Source organism: Pseudorasbora parva, chromosome 24 (genome assembly GCF_024679245.1).
Source record: "Pseudorasbora parva isolate DD20220531a chromosome 24, ASM2467924v1, whole genome shotgun sequence".
NCBI lineage: Eukaryota > Metazoa > Chordata > Actinopteri > Cypriniformes > Gobionidae > Pseudorasbora > Pseudorasbora parva.
The window spans coordinates 11,203,871-11,222,953 of record NC_090195.1 but is presented as its reverse complement, the minus strand read 5'-3'; the positions used below and the strand labels follow the sequence as shown (position 1 = coordinate 11,222,953).

General features: G+C 36.6%; 1 protein-coding gene across 9 annotated transcripts in view; it reads left to right on the top strand.

Annotated features, from left to right (window-relative positions):
• The window catches only part of dip2ca (disco-interacting protein 2 homolog Ca), a 139,870-nt gene extending 120,879 nt beyond the window's left edge, over positions 1-18,991 (top strand). For 5 of the 9 annotated variants that reach the window (XM_067434677.1, XM_067434675.1, XM_067434679.1 and 2 more), the window contains 13 exons: positions 545-666; positions 756-867; positions 948-1,057; positions 1,548-1,678; positions 4,233-4,401; positions 6,181-6,351; positions 8,122-8,151; positions 11,647-11,708; positions 14,094-14,151; positions 14,240-14,314; positions 14,402-14,576; positions 14,660-14,783; positions 16,705-18,991. In XM_067434677.1, coding sequence (XP_067290778.1) covers positions 545-666; positions 756-867; positions 948-1,057; positions 1,548-1,678; positions 4,233-4,401; positions 6,181-6,351; positions 8,122-8,151; positions 11,647-11,708; positions 14,094-14,151; positions 14,240-14,314; positions 14,402-14,576; positions 14,660-14,783; positions 16,705-16,957 — 1,592 coding nt within the window. In that variant the 3' untranslated portion in view covers positions 16,958-18,991. The remainder of the gene's footprint in view (positions 1-544; positions 667-755; positions 868-947; positions 1,058-1,547; positions 1,679-4,232; positions 4,402-6,180; positions 6,352-8,121; positions 8,152-11,646; positions 11,709-14,093; positions 14,152-14,239; positions 14,315-14,401; positions 14,577-14,659; positions 14,784-16,704) is intronic. The other 4 variants (XM_067434678.1, XM_067434681.1, XM_067434676.1 and 1 more) reach the window with 1 other exon arrangement.
• Positions 18,992-19,083: the final 92 nt, after the last annotated feature.

Genomic DNA, 19,083 nt, shown 5'->3' with positions numbered 1-19,083 from the left:
CGTGAAACTGTCAAACTGTTGAAATCACGTGACATTGGCGATTCGAATCATGAATCAATATGCTGATTCATAACCGTTTGAAACATTGTTTTGAAATCCACCCATCACTATATAAGTCTTTATTTCGTTTTTTTGCACACAAAAACTATTCTTGACGCTTTTGCGCACAAAAACTATTCTCGTGAACTTAACCCTTTAACACTACTATTATGCTTCTTTTTTTACATTTACAACTTTCTTTAGCAATGTAACAATGCTGTTCGCTACACAAGGTATATGTCAAATAACAGGGGAGAGGCCTGGTTGAGTTGTTAGTTCTGTTGAAACTCATGGTTATGGTAAGGGGCGTGACATTTTCAAACATTGAGAGAGGTGCTGCCACAATGTAAAATATGACAAAAATAATGTGTTGTTTGAACATTTAAGCATGAAACCTATTCTAGTAGACCCAAAAACAAAATCAAGGGCAACTGATAGTTTGAGACCTCTCATTTAGGATAAAACATTCTATACTACAAATGCAGTATATGTTTATAATTTACAGGTATAGATCTGATTGCTGCCTTTTACGGATGCCTGTATGCCGGCTGTGTACCAATTACAGTGCGACCACCACACCCCCAGAACATCGCCACCACCCTGCCCACTGTGAAAATGATTGTGGAGGTAAGTGTTGACCTGAGACCCTTCCCTATGTAGTATATGACTTATGAAGAAGAATAAAAACAGTCGCTAATAAATTAATTTCTATTCAGGTGAGCCGATCAGCGTGTGTGATGACCACCCAGATCATATCCAAGCTCCTGAAGTCGAAGGAGGCGTCTGCCGCCGTGGACGTCAGGATGTGGCCTCCTGTCCTGGACACAGGTAATAGTGGGTCGACGGCAGATGACTTCTTCAATAAAGTGCAAATTCACATTCATTTAATATCTAACGTGTTTTTCAAGATGATCTGCCAAAGAAGAAGCCCCCTCAGCTCTACAAACCCTCCAACCCAGACACGCTGGCTTACTTGGACTTCAGCGTCTCCACTACTGGGATGCTTGCAGGAGTAAAGGTGAGGAGTTATCCTTTTGTTTTGTGTGAAATGAGAAACCCCTGCTCTTAACTTCTCCAATACAAAAAAAAAAAAAAACAGAAAGAAAACCCTCTCGGTTTACAGTAGTTGAGATCAGGTGTCATGTGCACAGAGGAGCATTTCTGTTTTATTGTTAAGAGTTGAAAACCAAGTTTTGAACAGCCTGCTGCTCTAATGTCATATGAGCCATGGGTGTTTGCGGCGCCGGCGACCACCCAGTATTGTGTAGTTCTTCTGTCCTTTGACCAAGAACTGATCTATTCAGTCCCCTGGAAATCCTTTACAACCCCACACTTTTAGATCTGCTAGCATTTTTACTTCAAACTAATAAACTCATCATTCCTCATGGTCTCATTATGAATAAAATAAAGCACAATCATGTGAAATTTAGTTTTTTTTTATATAATAACAAATATATAATGATATGTTTTTATACAATATTTTTTATACAATTTATATTATTTCTTAGATGTCCCACACAGCCACCAGTGCCTTTTGCCGCTCTATAAAGCTCCAGTGTGAGTTGTATCCCTCTCGTGAAGTGGCCATCTGCTTGGATCCATACTGTGGCCTCGGCTTTGTCCTCTGGTGCCTCTGCAGGTGAGAGACCACCACACTCACATCTGACTTTACCATTTGAAAAGCAAGATTTATCCTTGAAACAAAGCACTCATTCTCTTTATGAACTCATTCATGTTGTGTCTGCAATGTTGTTCATTGTTGATTTTAAAGGAATGGTTAGATTTTAATACAAGTTAAGCTCAGTTTCCCCCCAAAATGCTTTCCATATGCCTCAGTTTGTACAATTTCTATAGTTAGAATAAAAGTATATGGGCACATTTTTATTTCTTCATTGTATATTTTTGTTACACACTTTACTTTTACAGAATTTTAATTGCCAATGATTTTTTTAACTCTTTTGAACTTATTCAGGGGGTGTTCACACTTGGCATGTTTGGTTCATGTTTGGCGATCACTCTCTTATTGCGGTACATCTGGTACGTAGTCTTACTGCGCTAATACTGTCAAATACACACAAGTTTAACATATATAACACAGTCGGTTATCTCTAGTGAAGTTAAATCGCGTGTGTCTGTATATGAGATACGAGCAGAGCTTTAATTGACAGCAGCACAGCCTGGTGAACGCTTGTCCTTAAAGGGACAGTTCAACTTTAAAATATGTTAATAAAACAACAAAAGACAAAGAGAAAATTACTCACTGTTCGTGAATAAAGTAATAATACAGTAGCTTTTAAACAAAATTTTAAACAAAATTGTATATTAAAGACTATGTAGTTTTAATTTTATTAAACCTACATTTATTCATTCAATTTCATACTTAAATTCTACTGTACATCTCTGAGCTGTCAAAAACCGAGGTATGTATTGAACAGTGGACTAACTGTATTGTTGCATCCCTAATAAGAGTGAACGCTAGCTACTATCTGAACCCTGGTGCGCACCAAACAGGCGGTCTCGGCCCGTTTCCAAAATAACTGGTGCAGTTCCAATGACATTAAACACAACACGAGCCAAAGACATGTATACGAACCAAAAAAAAGGACATGATGTCACAAGAAGCGATCCTCAAAAGGGGTTTCTCATCGTAGTCATGATGTTGCCCATCACAATTCGGTGCAGGCATCAGAACCGCGTCTCCTCGCAGCAGATCTTCGCTTGTGTGAGGGGTTCCTGTCACTGTTTTGACTCTTTTACACATTTAATAAGCTCTTCACGAGTACTCAGCTGGTCAAAATACCATCATATGTAAGCTACAGACATACGAGTGCATTTAGCCCAGCACACAGCATTGTTTTGGATGTTTGGTAATTTCAGCTTTGAAATAGACGTCAAAAAAGCCAACCAATCAGGTGGTGGACATTTCCCTACGCCTTTAGGTTTGGTATCTTTAGGTTCAGTGTTAAAAATGGCAATGTGAATGCTTAGCAGACCAGGACAACTTTTTTTTTTTTTTGTGGTCTGGACCAAATTTTCCAAGCGAACTGAACTACAAGTGTGAATACACCCTTAAAAGACTTATGTAAACATGGTTGTATTTACTTAAAGGGTTAGTTCACCCAAAAATGAAATTGATGCCATTAATGATTCACCCTAATGTTGTTCCACACCTGTAAGACCTTCGTTCATCATCGGAACACAGTTTAAGATATTTTATATTTTAGTCCCAGAGCATAATGCAGTCAATGCCCACTTCACTGTCCATGTCCAGAAAGCTAATAAAAACATCATCAAAGTAGTCCATATGTGACTCTTGAAGCATCGAAAATACATTTTGGTCCAAAAATATCAAAAACTACCATTTTATTCAGCATTGTCTTCTGCTCCATGTGCCTCCAAAAAGACTCAAACGGCTTGGCGCGATTCGAACTGCTGAAATCACGTGACATTGGCGACCCGAATCATTGATCGATTCACTGATTCATTAACCGTTTGATTCTTTTTGGAGGCACACATGGAGGAGAAGACAATGCTGAATAAAATCATAGTTTTTTTTGACATTTTTGGACCAAAGTGTATTTTCGATGCTTCAAGAGACTTCAAGTTCCGATGATGAACGAAGGTCTTACGGGTTTGGAACGACATTAGGGTGAGTCATTAATGACATCAATTTCATTTTTGGGTGAACTAACCCTTTAATTACAAATAACCTTGTCTATGTAAAGTTATATCCATTTTCCAACTCATGTAACAGATTTTTGTACAGAAAATAAAATAAATAATGCTTTAACACAACTTCAAGCTCCACATTTTTTATTTTAAATCTTCACAATTTAGATAAATTCGTTTAATTATTTGGATATCTAATAATTCAATCATCCATGCACAATTCAGCAATTCAGGCTGATGAGAAACAAATACTGAACCAGTTTTGCAGTAGCAAAACCGCTGCCTGGAAATCTCTTCGTTTTGTGCTGCGTTTGTGTGTGTGTGTGTGCGTGTGCGTGTGTGTTTATGCTGTGCTGTGCTGTGTGTTCTCTAGAGTAAAGTGTGCACTCAGCTCCTGTCTCGCTTGAGTGATGTGTTGTTTTCCCGATGTGTCTTATTTGTCAGGGTGGGCAGGTTCCTCTGCTCTTGTGTTGTTGTGTGGTGGTAACGTTGTGTTCTCCTCTGTGTCTTCCAACTGGGTGAAGTGTGTATTCAGGGCATCAGTCCATCTTGATTCCCCCGTCCGAGCTGGAGGTGAACCCCGCTCTGTGGCTGCTGGCTGTCAGTCAGTTCCGGGTCAGAGACACGTTTTGTTCGTACTCCGTCATGGAGCTTTGCACCAAGGGCTTGGGCCTGCAGACAGAATCCCTCAAGGTACCCGGTTCTCTCTAAAGTGTCAATCTTTCGCTTCCTTTCCTTCTTGAGGAAGCTCTGAAGAATTTTCCGTTAGATTTCATGTCATATTTGCTGCAGTGACAGAAGGCGATTGTTGGTGGTCTTGCGTGTGTGAGCGTTCTGTGTTCAGGAGGTGTAACTGTGTGTAATTAACGTCTGTTCTGAGTTAGTGAAGGAAAGGCCGCCCGTGCCTCCTGGCGAGCCTGTCTTGTAAAATCTTGTTTTATTTACTCTGATTTAGTCATTGAGATTGCCATAGTTACTAACCGCAGTCTGGAGCAAAGTACAGTTTATTAACATCCCAACAATCAATGAAGAGGAAAAAAGAGTCCCAGTCGAAAGACATTTTTTGGTATAATGAGGTAGAAGTGGGAAAATGTTTTCTCATACCCAGACTTTGTCTTCCTGCCAGCTCTTCTTTAAATAAAGGTTAAATAAAAACATTAGATATAAACTCACCCTCTTTACTTTTTATTTACTTTCTTAAAATACTCTTTTTTTCTATTATATTCTATTAATTAATTGTGTTTATATATATATATATATATATATATATATATATATATATATATATATATATATATATATATATATATATATATATATATATATATATATATACTGTATGTATTTAGTTATAATGATAACACATCCATGACATCAGCTGATAAGAATTATTATATTTAAAATCAATTAATTAAACATTAATAATAAGTATAATAATAGATTACTTAAAATATAAGATATGTGATTTATAAATAATAATATTATCAGCTGATATCGACAACACTGTGTGGGCTGGAAAAAGTATAATCAAGCAATAATGTCATATTAGCATTACATCCACAATCCAGTCCTGATGATTACAATCAATCTTGTTCATTATTTCCCTATGAATATTATGTTTTGTCAAAACGCTTTTTTGTATGATTATTTGATTATATTTATATGTTATATTATAATAATAAGACAGCCTTGATGACATCAGCTATAAGGAAATAATCATTATTAAATTTAAAATTAATATATATTTAAAATTAATATATATTTTTATATTATGTTTTATATTATTTTATATATATTATTAAAGTCAACCTAAAATTATTAGCATAACATCCACATTCCAATCCTGTGCTACTTTATTTGCCTCTGAATATTTAGTTTGACTAGAAAATGTGACATTACAGAAGTTAAAGGTGGTGTATGTAAGTTTTTGACTTTACTAAAGCATAAAAATACCATAATATGTTTGCAGATATTTAAGAAACATGCCAAGTTCACATACTCATCTCTCTGAAAAACAATTGCTACAGCCAATTATTCTACTTTGAAATATGCTTTTCGTGTCGGGATGTCTGTTATTGTTTTGGTCAGTGCGATAACGCACATTGCCAGTTTACCCAATAGTATTTCAAGAGTAAACAAACTGTGTCAGAGATCGCAGATTTTACCCTACCTAAAATGGCACGGCCATCCATTGCACTCGTTCCTGTCACGTGTCCTCAAACTGGCAACCAGAGTGAATGTCAAGTCTAAAGAAAAGGGAGTGGGCCAAACTATATTTGTAATTTGGACTGCAGTACCCATTTTAACCACTAGCTGTCATTCTTACATACAGCACCTTTGAATGTAGTGCAAATACTGTTTTCATGTTGCTTTTGAGTGATTTTCTTAATGATGATAAATGTTCTTCTTGTTTTAGTTACACTTGATAAAATGTAAAGGTTGATCTCTCTCTTTCTCTGTCCCATCCTTCAGTCCCGTGGACTTGACCTGTCTCGCGTGAGGACGTGTGTGGTGGTCGCTGAGGAGAGGCCCAGGATAGCCCTCACCCAGTCCTTCTCCAAACTGTTTAAAGACCTGGGCTTACACCCGCGAGCCGTCAGCACTTCCTTTGGATGTAGAGTGAACCTGGCCATCTGCCTGCAGGTTAGTTGCATTTGACTGCACGCGTGGCCGTTAATCTGGTGCTGACCAGAAAGCACGAGGCAGAGATTGGGCCGTAATCCCAATCCCAGCGTTGTTTCAGCAAGCCGACTGCAGCCGGGATTAGTGTTCAGAGTTTGCAGAGAGGATTTCAATGTGCCTTTAGTTTGCGCTCTGAGTGAGAGTAGTGCAGCAATATAGGATGTCCTGATGTCGTAGAGGTAAAATCAGGTCACCACTTAAATAAACATATATGTAGCACACAATGTCAAAAATAGCACTCAACTGATATGGGGTTTTCCAAAGCTGCTGCTGTGTAGAGTGGCCAACTGCCCATATAATACTGGGATATTATTATATGCCTCTTTAGAATACTTGATTCTGATTAGTCATTCACTGCACTCTGTAGTCAAATACTTTTGTATAATCACTGCTAAACCGAATACTTATCTTCGTCCCAGACACATACATCACCATTCAAAAGTTTCGGGTCAGTCATTTGTTTTGTGAAATAAATGTATACCTTTATACAGGAAATGTTAAAAAATATTTCTGTTTTAAATAAATATTTTCTTTTGAACTTTTAAAAATTATTTCTCCAAGAAATATTATGCAGTACAACATTGAAGAAATCATCATATTAGAATCATTAAAGGATTATGTGACACTAAAGACTGGAGTAATATTGATTCACAGGAATAAATTGCAAAATTTAAACTGATTATAAAATAGTACTGTTTTTACTGTATTTTTGATCAAATAATTGCAGTCTTGGTGAGCAAAAGAGACTTCTTTCAAAAACCTGACCCCAAACTTGTAAACAAAAATTTATTTCATATTCAGCATTTCATACCCATTTATTTATCTACCTTCTTGTGGTAAGACTGCCGTGAATTGAAGTTTATTATGCTATAAGAGCAGTTTTAACTTCCACCCACAAGCTTTCATGAAAATTGTTGGATATTTTTGTTACCAAGCAAAAAGCAGCACAACACTTTATCATACTACAGATGTTTCTATGGTTACATACTAGAGAGATTCATTATTTTACATTTAGGAGCATAAACACTATTAAATCATAAGACACTCTTCTCTTCAAAACAACGTCACAATTTCTTCTTCATCTGGGTTGTGGGATGGGCAGAAATGAGACTTTGAGAAGACTCAAGTTCAACTTAAGTCAAAATGAACCACAAAATCTTATTGTATAATATAATGTATAATTATTATATAATCTATAATAATAATAATAACACAGCCTTGGTGACATTAGCAGATAACAAACATTAACAATTTAACAAAGAAAATAATTGTGTATATATATATATATATATATATATATATATATATATATATATATATATATATATATATATATATATATATATATATATAATTGTATATTTTATAGAAAATAAAAAATATATATATAATCAATATCTAATATTATATATATATATATATATATATATATATATATATATATATATATATATATATATATATATATATTTCAATATTTTTTTTCTCTGTCAGGTAATTTAAATAAGAGTGTGTGGGTGGGGAAAAATAATAAACATCCAATAAAATCTTCTCTTATTATTGTTTTGACACTGCATGTTGTTTTTTGTTGTTTTGCCCCACATTGATCTTATACCCTCCTTTTATATTATTTCATTGATTCCTTTTCTTTGTCACATCCACAAATCTTCACCCTGTATTCCTTTTTCCTCACTCTCTCCCTGTCTCTCATCTGCTCACTGGCTGTTGTAGCCCCACAGACTCGGGAAGCTTGCAGATCAGGTAGGGAAGTCCAAACGCTCCCCGCTCGATCTGGCACTGGGTGTGGAATGGGGTCCGACTAAGCTTCTTTTTTTTACCCCTCAGCTGCTGGGCTCTTGATCCTTGCGGTGTGTGGCTTTTGCTAATGTAGTGGAAGCGAACGGCCGGATCCATCTGAATCAGTGTGACTAATTTATCAGACTAATGGCTGACCTAAAGGGCTGCTTTCCTGGACTCAGTTTTGAACAGGAAAGACACCCTCAGTTTGATCTTACCGGTGAGCGGCGAGATCCAGCCCTCCTCCAGTGAGACCGCCGCTCACCTGGACTTACACCGGGGTCAAGAGTTGTGTGTTATTGTGCAGCTGCAGTCATTAGTAGTGATTCCGTAGCGTACAGCTCTATAATCATAGCCATTAGGTGGAATCGTGCTTCCCCTCCCTTGTCTGCCACATTGTTTTACCGTGACATCACAAACACAAGGGGCTTTGTTCGGAACATGAGTGCCTACACATGAAATATCACAGACCCCGGCACTGTGTTAGTCAGTGATCTGAAATGCGTCTCTAAGGACCGTGCCTTGTCGACAGAGCCAGTTGTGCTTCAGACACAGGGAGACCTCTGCTGGCCTGGTTATGTTTGTGAACTGCAATCGCAGATATTTTCTCGTTTCAAATGAGTCAGGGCATCTGAGTGCCTCGTAATGAACAGTCATTGCAAGTTCAATAATGATCAGTCATGAAAAATAATTGCATTCATTTGATCAAAATGAGCTTTCATTTGTAGCTTGCTCTCAAAGGCAGCAGTTGTTTGTATTTTGTCTGTTCATTTCTCATTTGTATTGTTCCATAAAGGCCATTTCACATGACTCATGTCCACAGTCCCCAAATGCATCAGAAGAGAGCGACGCATGATGCACCGTTCAAATGCTGTAAAGTCACGCTCTCACAGTCAGTTTGCTGCTGACTTTGCAAAATGCCAGCAATGATTACAGGACAGTTCGCCTGACGATGAAAATCTGAGCAAGAATAAAGACAGGATGATGATGTTGAACAAAAGCGGTTTATAAAAAATATAGAAAGCGGTTCATACAAATAAAAATCAGGCATTTGACTGGTTTTGTTTGTTGTAGGGATAAACAAGTATAAAATTCTTCTTGTGTGATTAATACTAATGTTATTTTGTTTATAAGAATATACACATATAAACTAGTGCCGATAAATCGTGATTACTCGCATCCAAAATAAAAGGTTGTGTTTGCATATGTGTGTGCGCTGTATAATTATTTTATTTATATATATATATATATATATATATATATATATATATATATATATATATATATATATATATATATATATATATATATATATTCATGTAATGTTATATATTTAAGAAATATTGCGTGTGTATTTATATATATATATTTCATATATATAAATAGAATGTAACATGAATATAAGCATTTAAAGGGTTAGTTCACCCAAATTACTCACCCTCATGTCGTTGGACACCTGTACAACCTTCGTTCATCTTCAGAACACAAATGAAGATATTTTTGTTGAAAGCTGATGGCTGAGAAAGGCTTCAGAAAGGCCTCCATTGGCATTCAGTATATTCCCACTCACAAGACCCATAAAGACACATCGATACAAAGTCCGTCTCACTACAGGGGCTGTACAATAATGTTACAATGCGACAAAAATAGTTTTTGTGCGCAAAAAAACCCTCAAAATAATGACTTTATCCACCAAGTTATTGTCTTTCGTGTAGGTCTCGGACGTGAACTCAGGTGATAGCGCTCCTCTTCGCTTCCGGGTCATATATCTGAATAGTGGATCTGCGTCATATTCTGGCGCATGCGACGAGTTCACGTCAATAACTTGGTGGATAGAGTCGTTATTTTGATTTTTGTGCGCACAATAACTATTTTCGTAATAACTATTCCGAAGATGAACGAGGGTCTTTACGGGTGTCCAACGACATGAGGGTGAGTAATTAATGAAATCATTTTCATTTTTGGGTGAACTAACTCTTTAATGACTCACCCTAATGTTGTTCCACACCCGTAAGACCTTCAGAACACAGTTTAAGATATTTTATATTTAGTCCGAGAGCTTTTCTGTTCCTTCAATGAAAGTGTATGCACACTATACTGTCCATGTCCAGAAAGGTAATAAAAACATCATCAAAGTAGTCCATATGTGACATCAGTTAGTTAATTAGAATCTCTTGAAACATCTATTCACCCAAACCAAAACCGTGATATGAACCGAACCATGGCATTAGTGTATCGTAACACCCCTATTATATATAAACATAATAACTATAAACAGTACACACACATATATTATTTATACAAATATTTTCAATATTATTCAAATATTGCATCCAAAATAAAACGATTTGACCGCATTATTAAAAACTAAAACCTATTCTTTTAGAAATGTATTTACAGAATGAAAAATGGATATTCATTTAAGTCTTTTTTACAAGTGAGTATTAATTACGTAATCTAAAGGTAATCTAAATGTGAAAAAATAAAGGAATTAATATGTTGTCACACAATCGAAAAAGTCAGCAAGCCGTTGTCAAATACCATCCTTTTACATATTAACCGTTATTAAAAAATTATGAACAAAAATGAAAATCATTAACAAGACCTTTATCTCCCAATATATTTGGTAATTTTATCAATTATGATTTGCTACATAAAGCTATAATATTTGATTCAATTTCTCAGTGCATAATGAACATGTATGTTTAGAAAAGTGCTGCGATTATTTTTTATTTTTTGTGCCATCTAGTGGTTTAGTAGAGATTAGAAAATCAAATCAAATGTGCCTTTTACCTTTGTTGTACCCTATAACATTAAGATAAAAAGCCCCAAATCTGTCCTATCTGCAGCACCTTTCAAAGCATCGTGCTGCGCTTGTTGAGAGGTGCATTGAAGCTCTGATGGGAGTGTGAAGGAGCCTTAAGGCAGACCAAAGTTTATAAAGCAGCTGGTAAATGCTCTCCCCGTTACCCAGTGGCAAAAGATCTGCAGTACTGGGGCGCTTTCGCTTTCACCGCAAGCAGACATTCAGATCTTTGAAGGTTCCGTCAGCTTTCATCTGCGGCTATCTTTTTCCTTTACTTCACAAACACCCACGCATTTGTCATCCTGGCTTCATAAACGATTCCTATTTTTCACTCTGCTCTCTACAACGCCTCCGCTCACGCCATCATTTATAGCCATGTGCCTTTCAGGGTGTTTAAATGTTGGGTTGTTTCTTCCTCAGTTTGCTGCTTGTCTTGCCCTTGTTTCCCCAAACCCCTGATCTTTTTCACCATTTTCAGTCTGTGATCTCTAGGCTCTACTACTAACTAGTTAACAGCTGTAGTGGGTTAGCTCTGAGGAAATTGGCCGGTTGAACCCTTCCCCTAGAAAAATCACTCATAGCTAGTTTTCTGTACAGTATAAACTGTTGTAGTGTGTATCTCCTGGTTAATGGCTTCATGGTGTGCTTTTCAGGGGACATCGGGACCAGACCCGACTACAGTGTATGTGGACATGAGAGCTCTACGACACGACAGGTGAGGAATTTAACCAAGCTGCAAAATACTGATAATGGAAATGACTCCAGTGAGCTGTGATTTATGGTTAAAAAAAAATACAGGTTTAATATTTCTAAAATGCTGGAATAATGATACCATTTAGCTGTACTATTTTCTTTATGCTGAGGTGTTACATGATGAGAAGGTTTTTTTTTTTTTTCGTGGTGCTGCCAGACATAGTATACATTTGTTATGAATATTTGTTATAGTTTATGTGCATCAAGCTTACACACACACACACACACACACACACACACACACACACACACACACGTATATTCATATTATTCATAATATGAATATTCATTCATTCACTCATTCATGTAATGTTATATATTTAAGAAATATTTGCATATGTATTTATATTTATTTTCGTGTGTGTGTGTGTGTGTGTGTGTGTGTGTGTGTGTGTGTGTGTGTGTGTGTGTGTGTGTGTGTATGTATATGTGCTTTTTACCAAGGATTTTCAGAAATTGTGAAAAATATTAAATATGATATGAAGGGACTTCATTATAAAAAATATTCAAACCTTAATTAATGTTAGTTGTTTAAACATTTCAAATAAAAAACTTTTTTCATTTCCTAATATTAAATATTTCTGTCAATAGAATAAAATAATCATAATTAATGTCATGATTTCTGGACTGTAATTGTGATATGAAATTATATTTAAATGTGTTATTTTTCATTGTAAAACACATTTCATTAATATCTTAACAAAATGAATTAAATAAATAACAAGATAGGCCTTAGTTGATAAATGTTTTACATTTTGTAAATATAATAATGCATTCTCATTATAATAATTTATTATATAATAATAATAAATAAATACAGTTTTACCCACATGAGTCCCACATGACAAAATTATATAATTAGTGTCCACGAATGAAGTATTCAGTCTCATAAATTAAGAATTTGTTCCCTCGTTTTAGTGTAAATCATGGCCACGAATTGAGAATATGTTCCTATTGTTAATTTGTTCCTTTATTTTAGTAAATCCTGTCCACGTTGAACTAAATCCAACGTCAGTTCTGTCTGGTCACGTTAGTCAAGCTCGCGTCAGCTGATCCTGTATACCTATAGGAATGTGACATCTATCACAGCATGCATATATAAGTTCCTTCAGTGCTATCAGCAGATATCACGTTTCTCCATAGCTTGAAGCCTCCTCTCGTCCAGTCAGGATTTGGTATTTTGATTCCCCTTGAATCAGACTAAATTCCCGAATTATTTTGTACATTTAATATCAACCTTAATGATATCTGCAATACATCATGTTGGTTCTGTTCTGTTTACCCTAGAGGGGGTTATTGCTCCTCTCCCTGCTCTTATCCATCATAGTGTAACCCCTTCTGTTCGAACCGCCCACTCCAAGCGAGACTTGAAGCATGAGTCAGATGCTCTAACAAAGAGGCTAAAGGCTGCAATCTCTAGCGTCAGTCGCTAGAGCATCTCTTAAGATCAGAGGAGTGAGGTTTACTCGCAAAGCTACTACTAGCTGACCTCTGTTACACTCACCCCCCTAAACCTCACTCCCATCCGGGTCACGGCACCAAAGCTGAGCACGGCACCTCCTGTTCGAACCGCCTGCTCCAAGCGGGATTCGAACCCGGTCCACCGGATAGTTGGACGCTCTAACAAGGAGGCTAAAGGCTGCAACATCAGTCGCTAGAACGTCTCTTGAGATCAGAGGAGTTAGGTTTACTCGCACAGCAACTACTGGCCTCCGACACATTAGACTGTGCAGGGAGTTCTTTCCCAGAACAGAACCAAACCACCAATCCAAACTCAATGCTAATAGTCAATCAATCATCTTTGACGATAGTGGTCCCAACAGAATTTGTTGTTGAATGAATTAGTAAAACATTCGGCTGTATTACTTTGTCATGGGAACAAAATCTTAATTTTTGGCCACTATATACATATTTTTCCCCCACGTCATGCACTGCGCACTGTAAGCTTTGCAACTGACAGCATTTTAAATTAGTATTTTTTTTTCCGTTTTGGTCATGCCGTCCAGTCATAACACATGGGAGTACTAATACTCATGATAATCAGCCAATCTGGTGTGGTTTTTGGTCGATAAGCTCAAAATGGCCAAGTACCAAACAAATAATTTCCATGGCTGATTACGATCATTTTCCAGCTCTAGCATAAGAAGGTTTGTTGTGATTGCTGTATATGTATTTTTCTTTAGCGCTATATTACTCTTGCTCATTCTGAAATATAATTTTGTGTTTATTTACTCATGAGTATCAGGATCTGTTCTTGAAAATGTCATTAGTCATGTCTACGCTTGTGTTTACGAGCTGGTAATTGATAGTTTGCCAGGAAAGCAACAGTGTTCTTGTTTGTGCTCAGAGTGCGGCTGGTCGAGCGAGGCTCCCCACACAGTCTCCCCCTCATGGAGTCTGGAAAGGTACCCGCAAACAATCTCACTTTGAGTCCATCTGATTTTATATTTCTCAATTATTGGACGACCAATTCTCAATTTCGTCCTCTACCAGATTTTACCCGGAGTTCGTATCATCATCGCCAATCCTGAAACCAAGGGCCCCCTGGGAGACTCTCATCTAGGGGAGGTAAGCTCATATTGCAGGGTAAAGGTCAAGTCCAAATCATCTGTGGCTCTTTACGACTTCACAAGTTGGTCTGTTTTGTGTCACTAGATCTGGGTTCACTGTGCCCATAATGGCAGCGGTTACTTCACGGTGTATGGAGACGAGGCCCTGCAGTCCGATCACTTTAACTCGCGCTTGAGCTTCGGAGATACGCAGACTGTGTGGGCGCGGACCGGCTACCTGGGTTTCCTCCGCAGGACTGAGCTTACAGATGCAAGTGGAGGTGATCATTCAACTTCCATTTTTGTCTGGTATTAGTTTAATTATAAGTCTAAGAGTGATGCTTAACATCCTCTGTGTTTCCAGAGCGGCATGACGCTCTGTATGTAGTGGGCGCTCTGGATGAAGCCATGGAGCTGAGAGGAATGAGGTATCATCCCATCGACATAGAGACCTCTGTGATACGCACCCACAAGAGCATCATGGAATGGTACGACCTTCTCACTTCCAGTCCAAGTACCTTTATTTATTTATTTATATTTAGGTGTATACTGATGTATACATTTTGGCCATTTATTTATTTAGACTTTAAAATATTTACTATTCTATCTAAATAAATGAAAAATAAAACACTAAAACTAAAATATGTCAAAATCATTTATTTTGATATTACCATGTATAATTTTTGTCTAAATACATGAAAAAATAAAACAACTAAAATCTGTCCAAAAATTTATTTTGATATTAAAATGTATATTATTTTGTCTAAATACATGAAAAATAAAACAACTAAAATCTGTCAAATGTATTTATTTTTTATATTAAAATGTATATTTTGTCTAAATACATGAAAAATAAAACACTAAAACTAAAATCTGTCAAATTGATTTATTTTTATATTAAAATGTGTAATATTTTGTCTAAATACATAAAAAATTAAACACAACTAAAATCTGTCAAATGTATTTATTTTTATATTAATATGTATATTTTGTCTAAATACGTGAAAAATAAAACAACTAAAATCTGTCAAATTTATTTATTTTGATATTAAAATGTATAATATTTTGTCTAAATACATGAACAAAATTTAACTATTTATTTTGATATTAAAATGTATACCATTTTATTTAAAAAAAAAATAAAACGCTTAACTAAAATCTGTCTAATTGTTTTATTTATACTGATATTTATATGATATAAAGAGACGTCAGCCATAGACGTTGTAAAGGATGCAGCAGCAAACATTAATAGGTAAAGAAAAGGGTTAACAATAACATTACACTGAAACAAGTGCAGTTATAGCCTACATAAAGCTACCATATTATATGCTTAACTTTTATTAGACTCCAGGTCGAAAGACAAGTGTGTTGTTTCACTGAGCACATTCTGTTTTATTGAACTAAATACATTACAATCGGCTAAATTGAATACGCAGCTTACTTTTCTGAACAAGAGCACTCCCGAGTCTGTATTCTTGACACTGTTCACATGAATCGCGGCACAGTGTGTTAGGCGCACGCACACACACACACACACACACACACACACACACACACACACACACACACACACACACACACACACACAAAATACCGGCAGTTCAATAGTGAACGTGCATCTCTTAAAGGGCCCACACTATATCCTACTTGTGGAATATGGACCTCCTCCAGGTATAGTGTGCTTCTGGTGCGCTCCCAGGTCCACATGACAGTTTTCACATTACCAATTTTTAATACGAACTGTGCCCTGCTCTGAATTAAACTGCCAGTGTAAAAACTCCCTTTATTTATATTCTTAAAATGAGAGAAAGCACTGCTTATTCAGAATTTTTAAGCTTAGGCTTAAAAAACATGAACCAGTTCTTTAAAAAACATCTGTGACCTTTGATACATGTCCAGTCTTCATGCTCTGAGTGTGGTTTCACTAATAATAAACATACATTTGCATAAAGCATGCATATTTGTCCATACCCATGTTGATTAGAGTATTAAAAACTTAAAAACATATTAATTTAAGGTACATTTAGAACTGATAAAAATGTGCGATTAAATTGCGATTAATCACGGTTAAATATTTTAACCAATGGACAGCCCTAATATATATATACATACATACATACATACATAACATACATTTTTGTTCTAATCATTGACAACCATGAGGCATCATAAGGCATTTATTCAGTCAGTTTTTTTAATTTCATTATAGATTTCTCAAAATGAAATCTCAATCAGCAGCTGTATGTTAAACCTCACAGTATGTTCTGATTGGTTAAGATATATTGTCACCTCAAATCACCAATTGTCATTGAAAACTAATGACTTGTCGTTTTGTTGTTTGCTATTCACTGTCAATGTGAACGGCCCTTTAGAAAGGACGTTTTAAATGAACTGACCTGTTTGTTTCAGTGCGGTGTTCCCCTGGACTAACCTGTTGGTTGTGGTCGTGGAGCTGGAAGGTTCGGAACAGGAAGCTTTGGACCTGGTTCCTTTAGTGACAAACGCGGTCCTGGAGGAGCACTACTTGATCGTGGGCGTGGTGGTCGTGGTGGACATTGGCGTCATTCCCATCAACTCTCGCGGAGAGAAACAGAGAATGCACCTGCGAGACGGCTTTCTGGCCGACCAGCTGGACCCCATCTATGTGGCATACAACATGTAGCATGAGTGTACGCGTGTATGTTTGCGTGCGTGCGTTTTGCCGACTGTGCGATCTTCAGCGAATGAACACTCACTGGGAGAAACTTTGAGAAGCGTTGACAAAGCCAAACGGAAACTCTGATTGGCGGAAGGATTCTGCCCCCCCTCCCCTCCCGATGGGAAGAAGAATCGCCTCTGCTTCTGCTTGTGTGCGTGTCGCTTTTTTCACGTGAGGTGTTGCGACATCATTCATTTTTAATGAGCGAAGGGTATTTTTAAATCTGCATACAGTGGCGAAATGTGCATTTTAAGTTCCCCGGTGATTTGGAGTAACTCGTCGAAAGTACACGTGACATCAGACACTCTGGACGCCATTTCCGTTCGTTCATTTAAAAAAAAAGGTACATTTGTACGTACGTTGCAGCCGTCCTTCAGCAATCTGCCGGTTTAGTTTTTCAACCTTTGTAAATGTTCTCGAGCAGCAGGAAGCAAAAAAGAAGAAAATACACCCCCTGCTTTTTTCGATTCCTCCATGTTTAATATCATTGTACAAAACTGAAGGTGAACACAAAGTCGGTTGATATTGTGTAATTATGTACAGATAATAGTTCTTATTTATTTTGCTCTTTTTAGAATTGGTGAGCGAAGACATTTGGAAATGTTTTCCTCATTAAATAATATTGCTGATATAAAACATTGTACCATCTTGAGTGAGTAGTATCACATCAAGTCTATGTAAAAATATAAATATACATACAAATATATATAAAAAAAAGAAATATATATATAAAATAAGATCTACGAATCACCAATGAAACATTTCTAATGCAGTACTTCCCACTTGCATGGTGTCTGTTGTAGAGAGAATCAACTGACTGATCAAACGTTTCCCATACGTTTAATCATCATAATAATAATAATAATAATAATACAAACTCATAGGACTTTCAAGACGATGTCAAACGTGCGTGTAGCCGGAAAACAAACGCGAATTGAAACGAAATCGCTACGCCCTTACGGAGAGAAAACGAACCCTAAAAATGTGCCTGGAATTTTGTTTACATTTGCTTTACTACTCAAATCCGCACCGCAATGTGTTACGTTATGTTTTTATTTGCCTGGATTGACTTTTTTTAACTTGTTTTTGTATCATTTTCATCCTTATTTATTGACACAGGCTTTTTACACGAGTGGGTTTTTACTTTAGCGCTCGAACATCACATTCGGTTCATTTGCAATGCATCAGACTGTAACACGGATTTTGGTATTTGCGTTAATGACTCACAGTTTACTTTCAAAGCCAATCAGCTCACGTGAAATGGATTAAGCTCTTGTTTTTAATCGGCTTATGTGCGAAATACATGCTAAATAAACGCCGGCATATTGTTGGCACTTGCAATATGGGCAAAGCATGAAACATGAGCGACTGGCTATAAAAATGCAAACAAAAGCAAAGAGAACACGACATTATTCTACCAGCTGCATTAGAAAAGAAACTCCTTTTCACAGTGCTGGAAATCCGTTAAATCGCCATGACAAAACCGAGCATTCAGGATTTGATTCTATTCTTTGCCACATCCTGATTGATAACAATGGAGATCTACTGCAATGAGATATCAGCACTATCTGGCCTCATGGAGGTCGTAGTTTTAAGACAAACCTTTCTCTTACGTTTTGGAATCAGTGTCATAGACGTCAAAACTGTGTATGCAAGTTTACACTTATTCAGAGTGACGATGCAATGGTCTTTTTTTTCTGTCTGTTTGTTTTTAAAAAATGAAGGAACGAAGTCTTAACCTGTTCAAAAGCTTTAGTGTCGCCATTCCCATACAAGCAGAACTGTTTCCCCGTTTTAAAAAGAAAGAAATGTGCACATAACTTTCAACCTGTGAAGTTATTTCCCTTTTTTGTTGGAAATCTGGACGTGAGAGAGTCTGCATGGTGTATGTAAATATCGTTGGTTAGAGAAAAAAAAGACAAAAAACAATTTATTTTGTATGGTGCAGGTGTGTTTGAAATTCTGTTTTGTACACATGATTAAAAGTATTAAATGACACTTTTATAGAAGCCTGCTTTGGCCTACGTTCACAAAATATGGTGCAATAAAGTGCTTTGATTGGTAAATTTGTCATTTTTAAATCTGAGAGG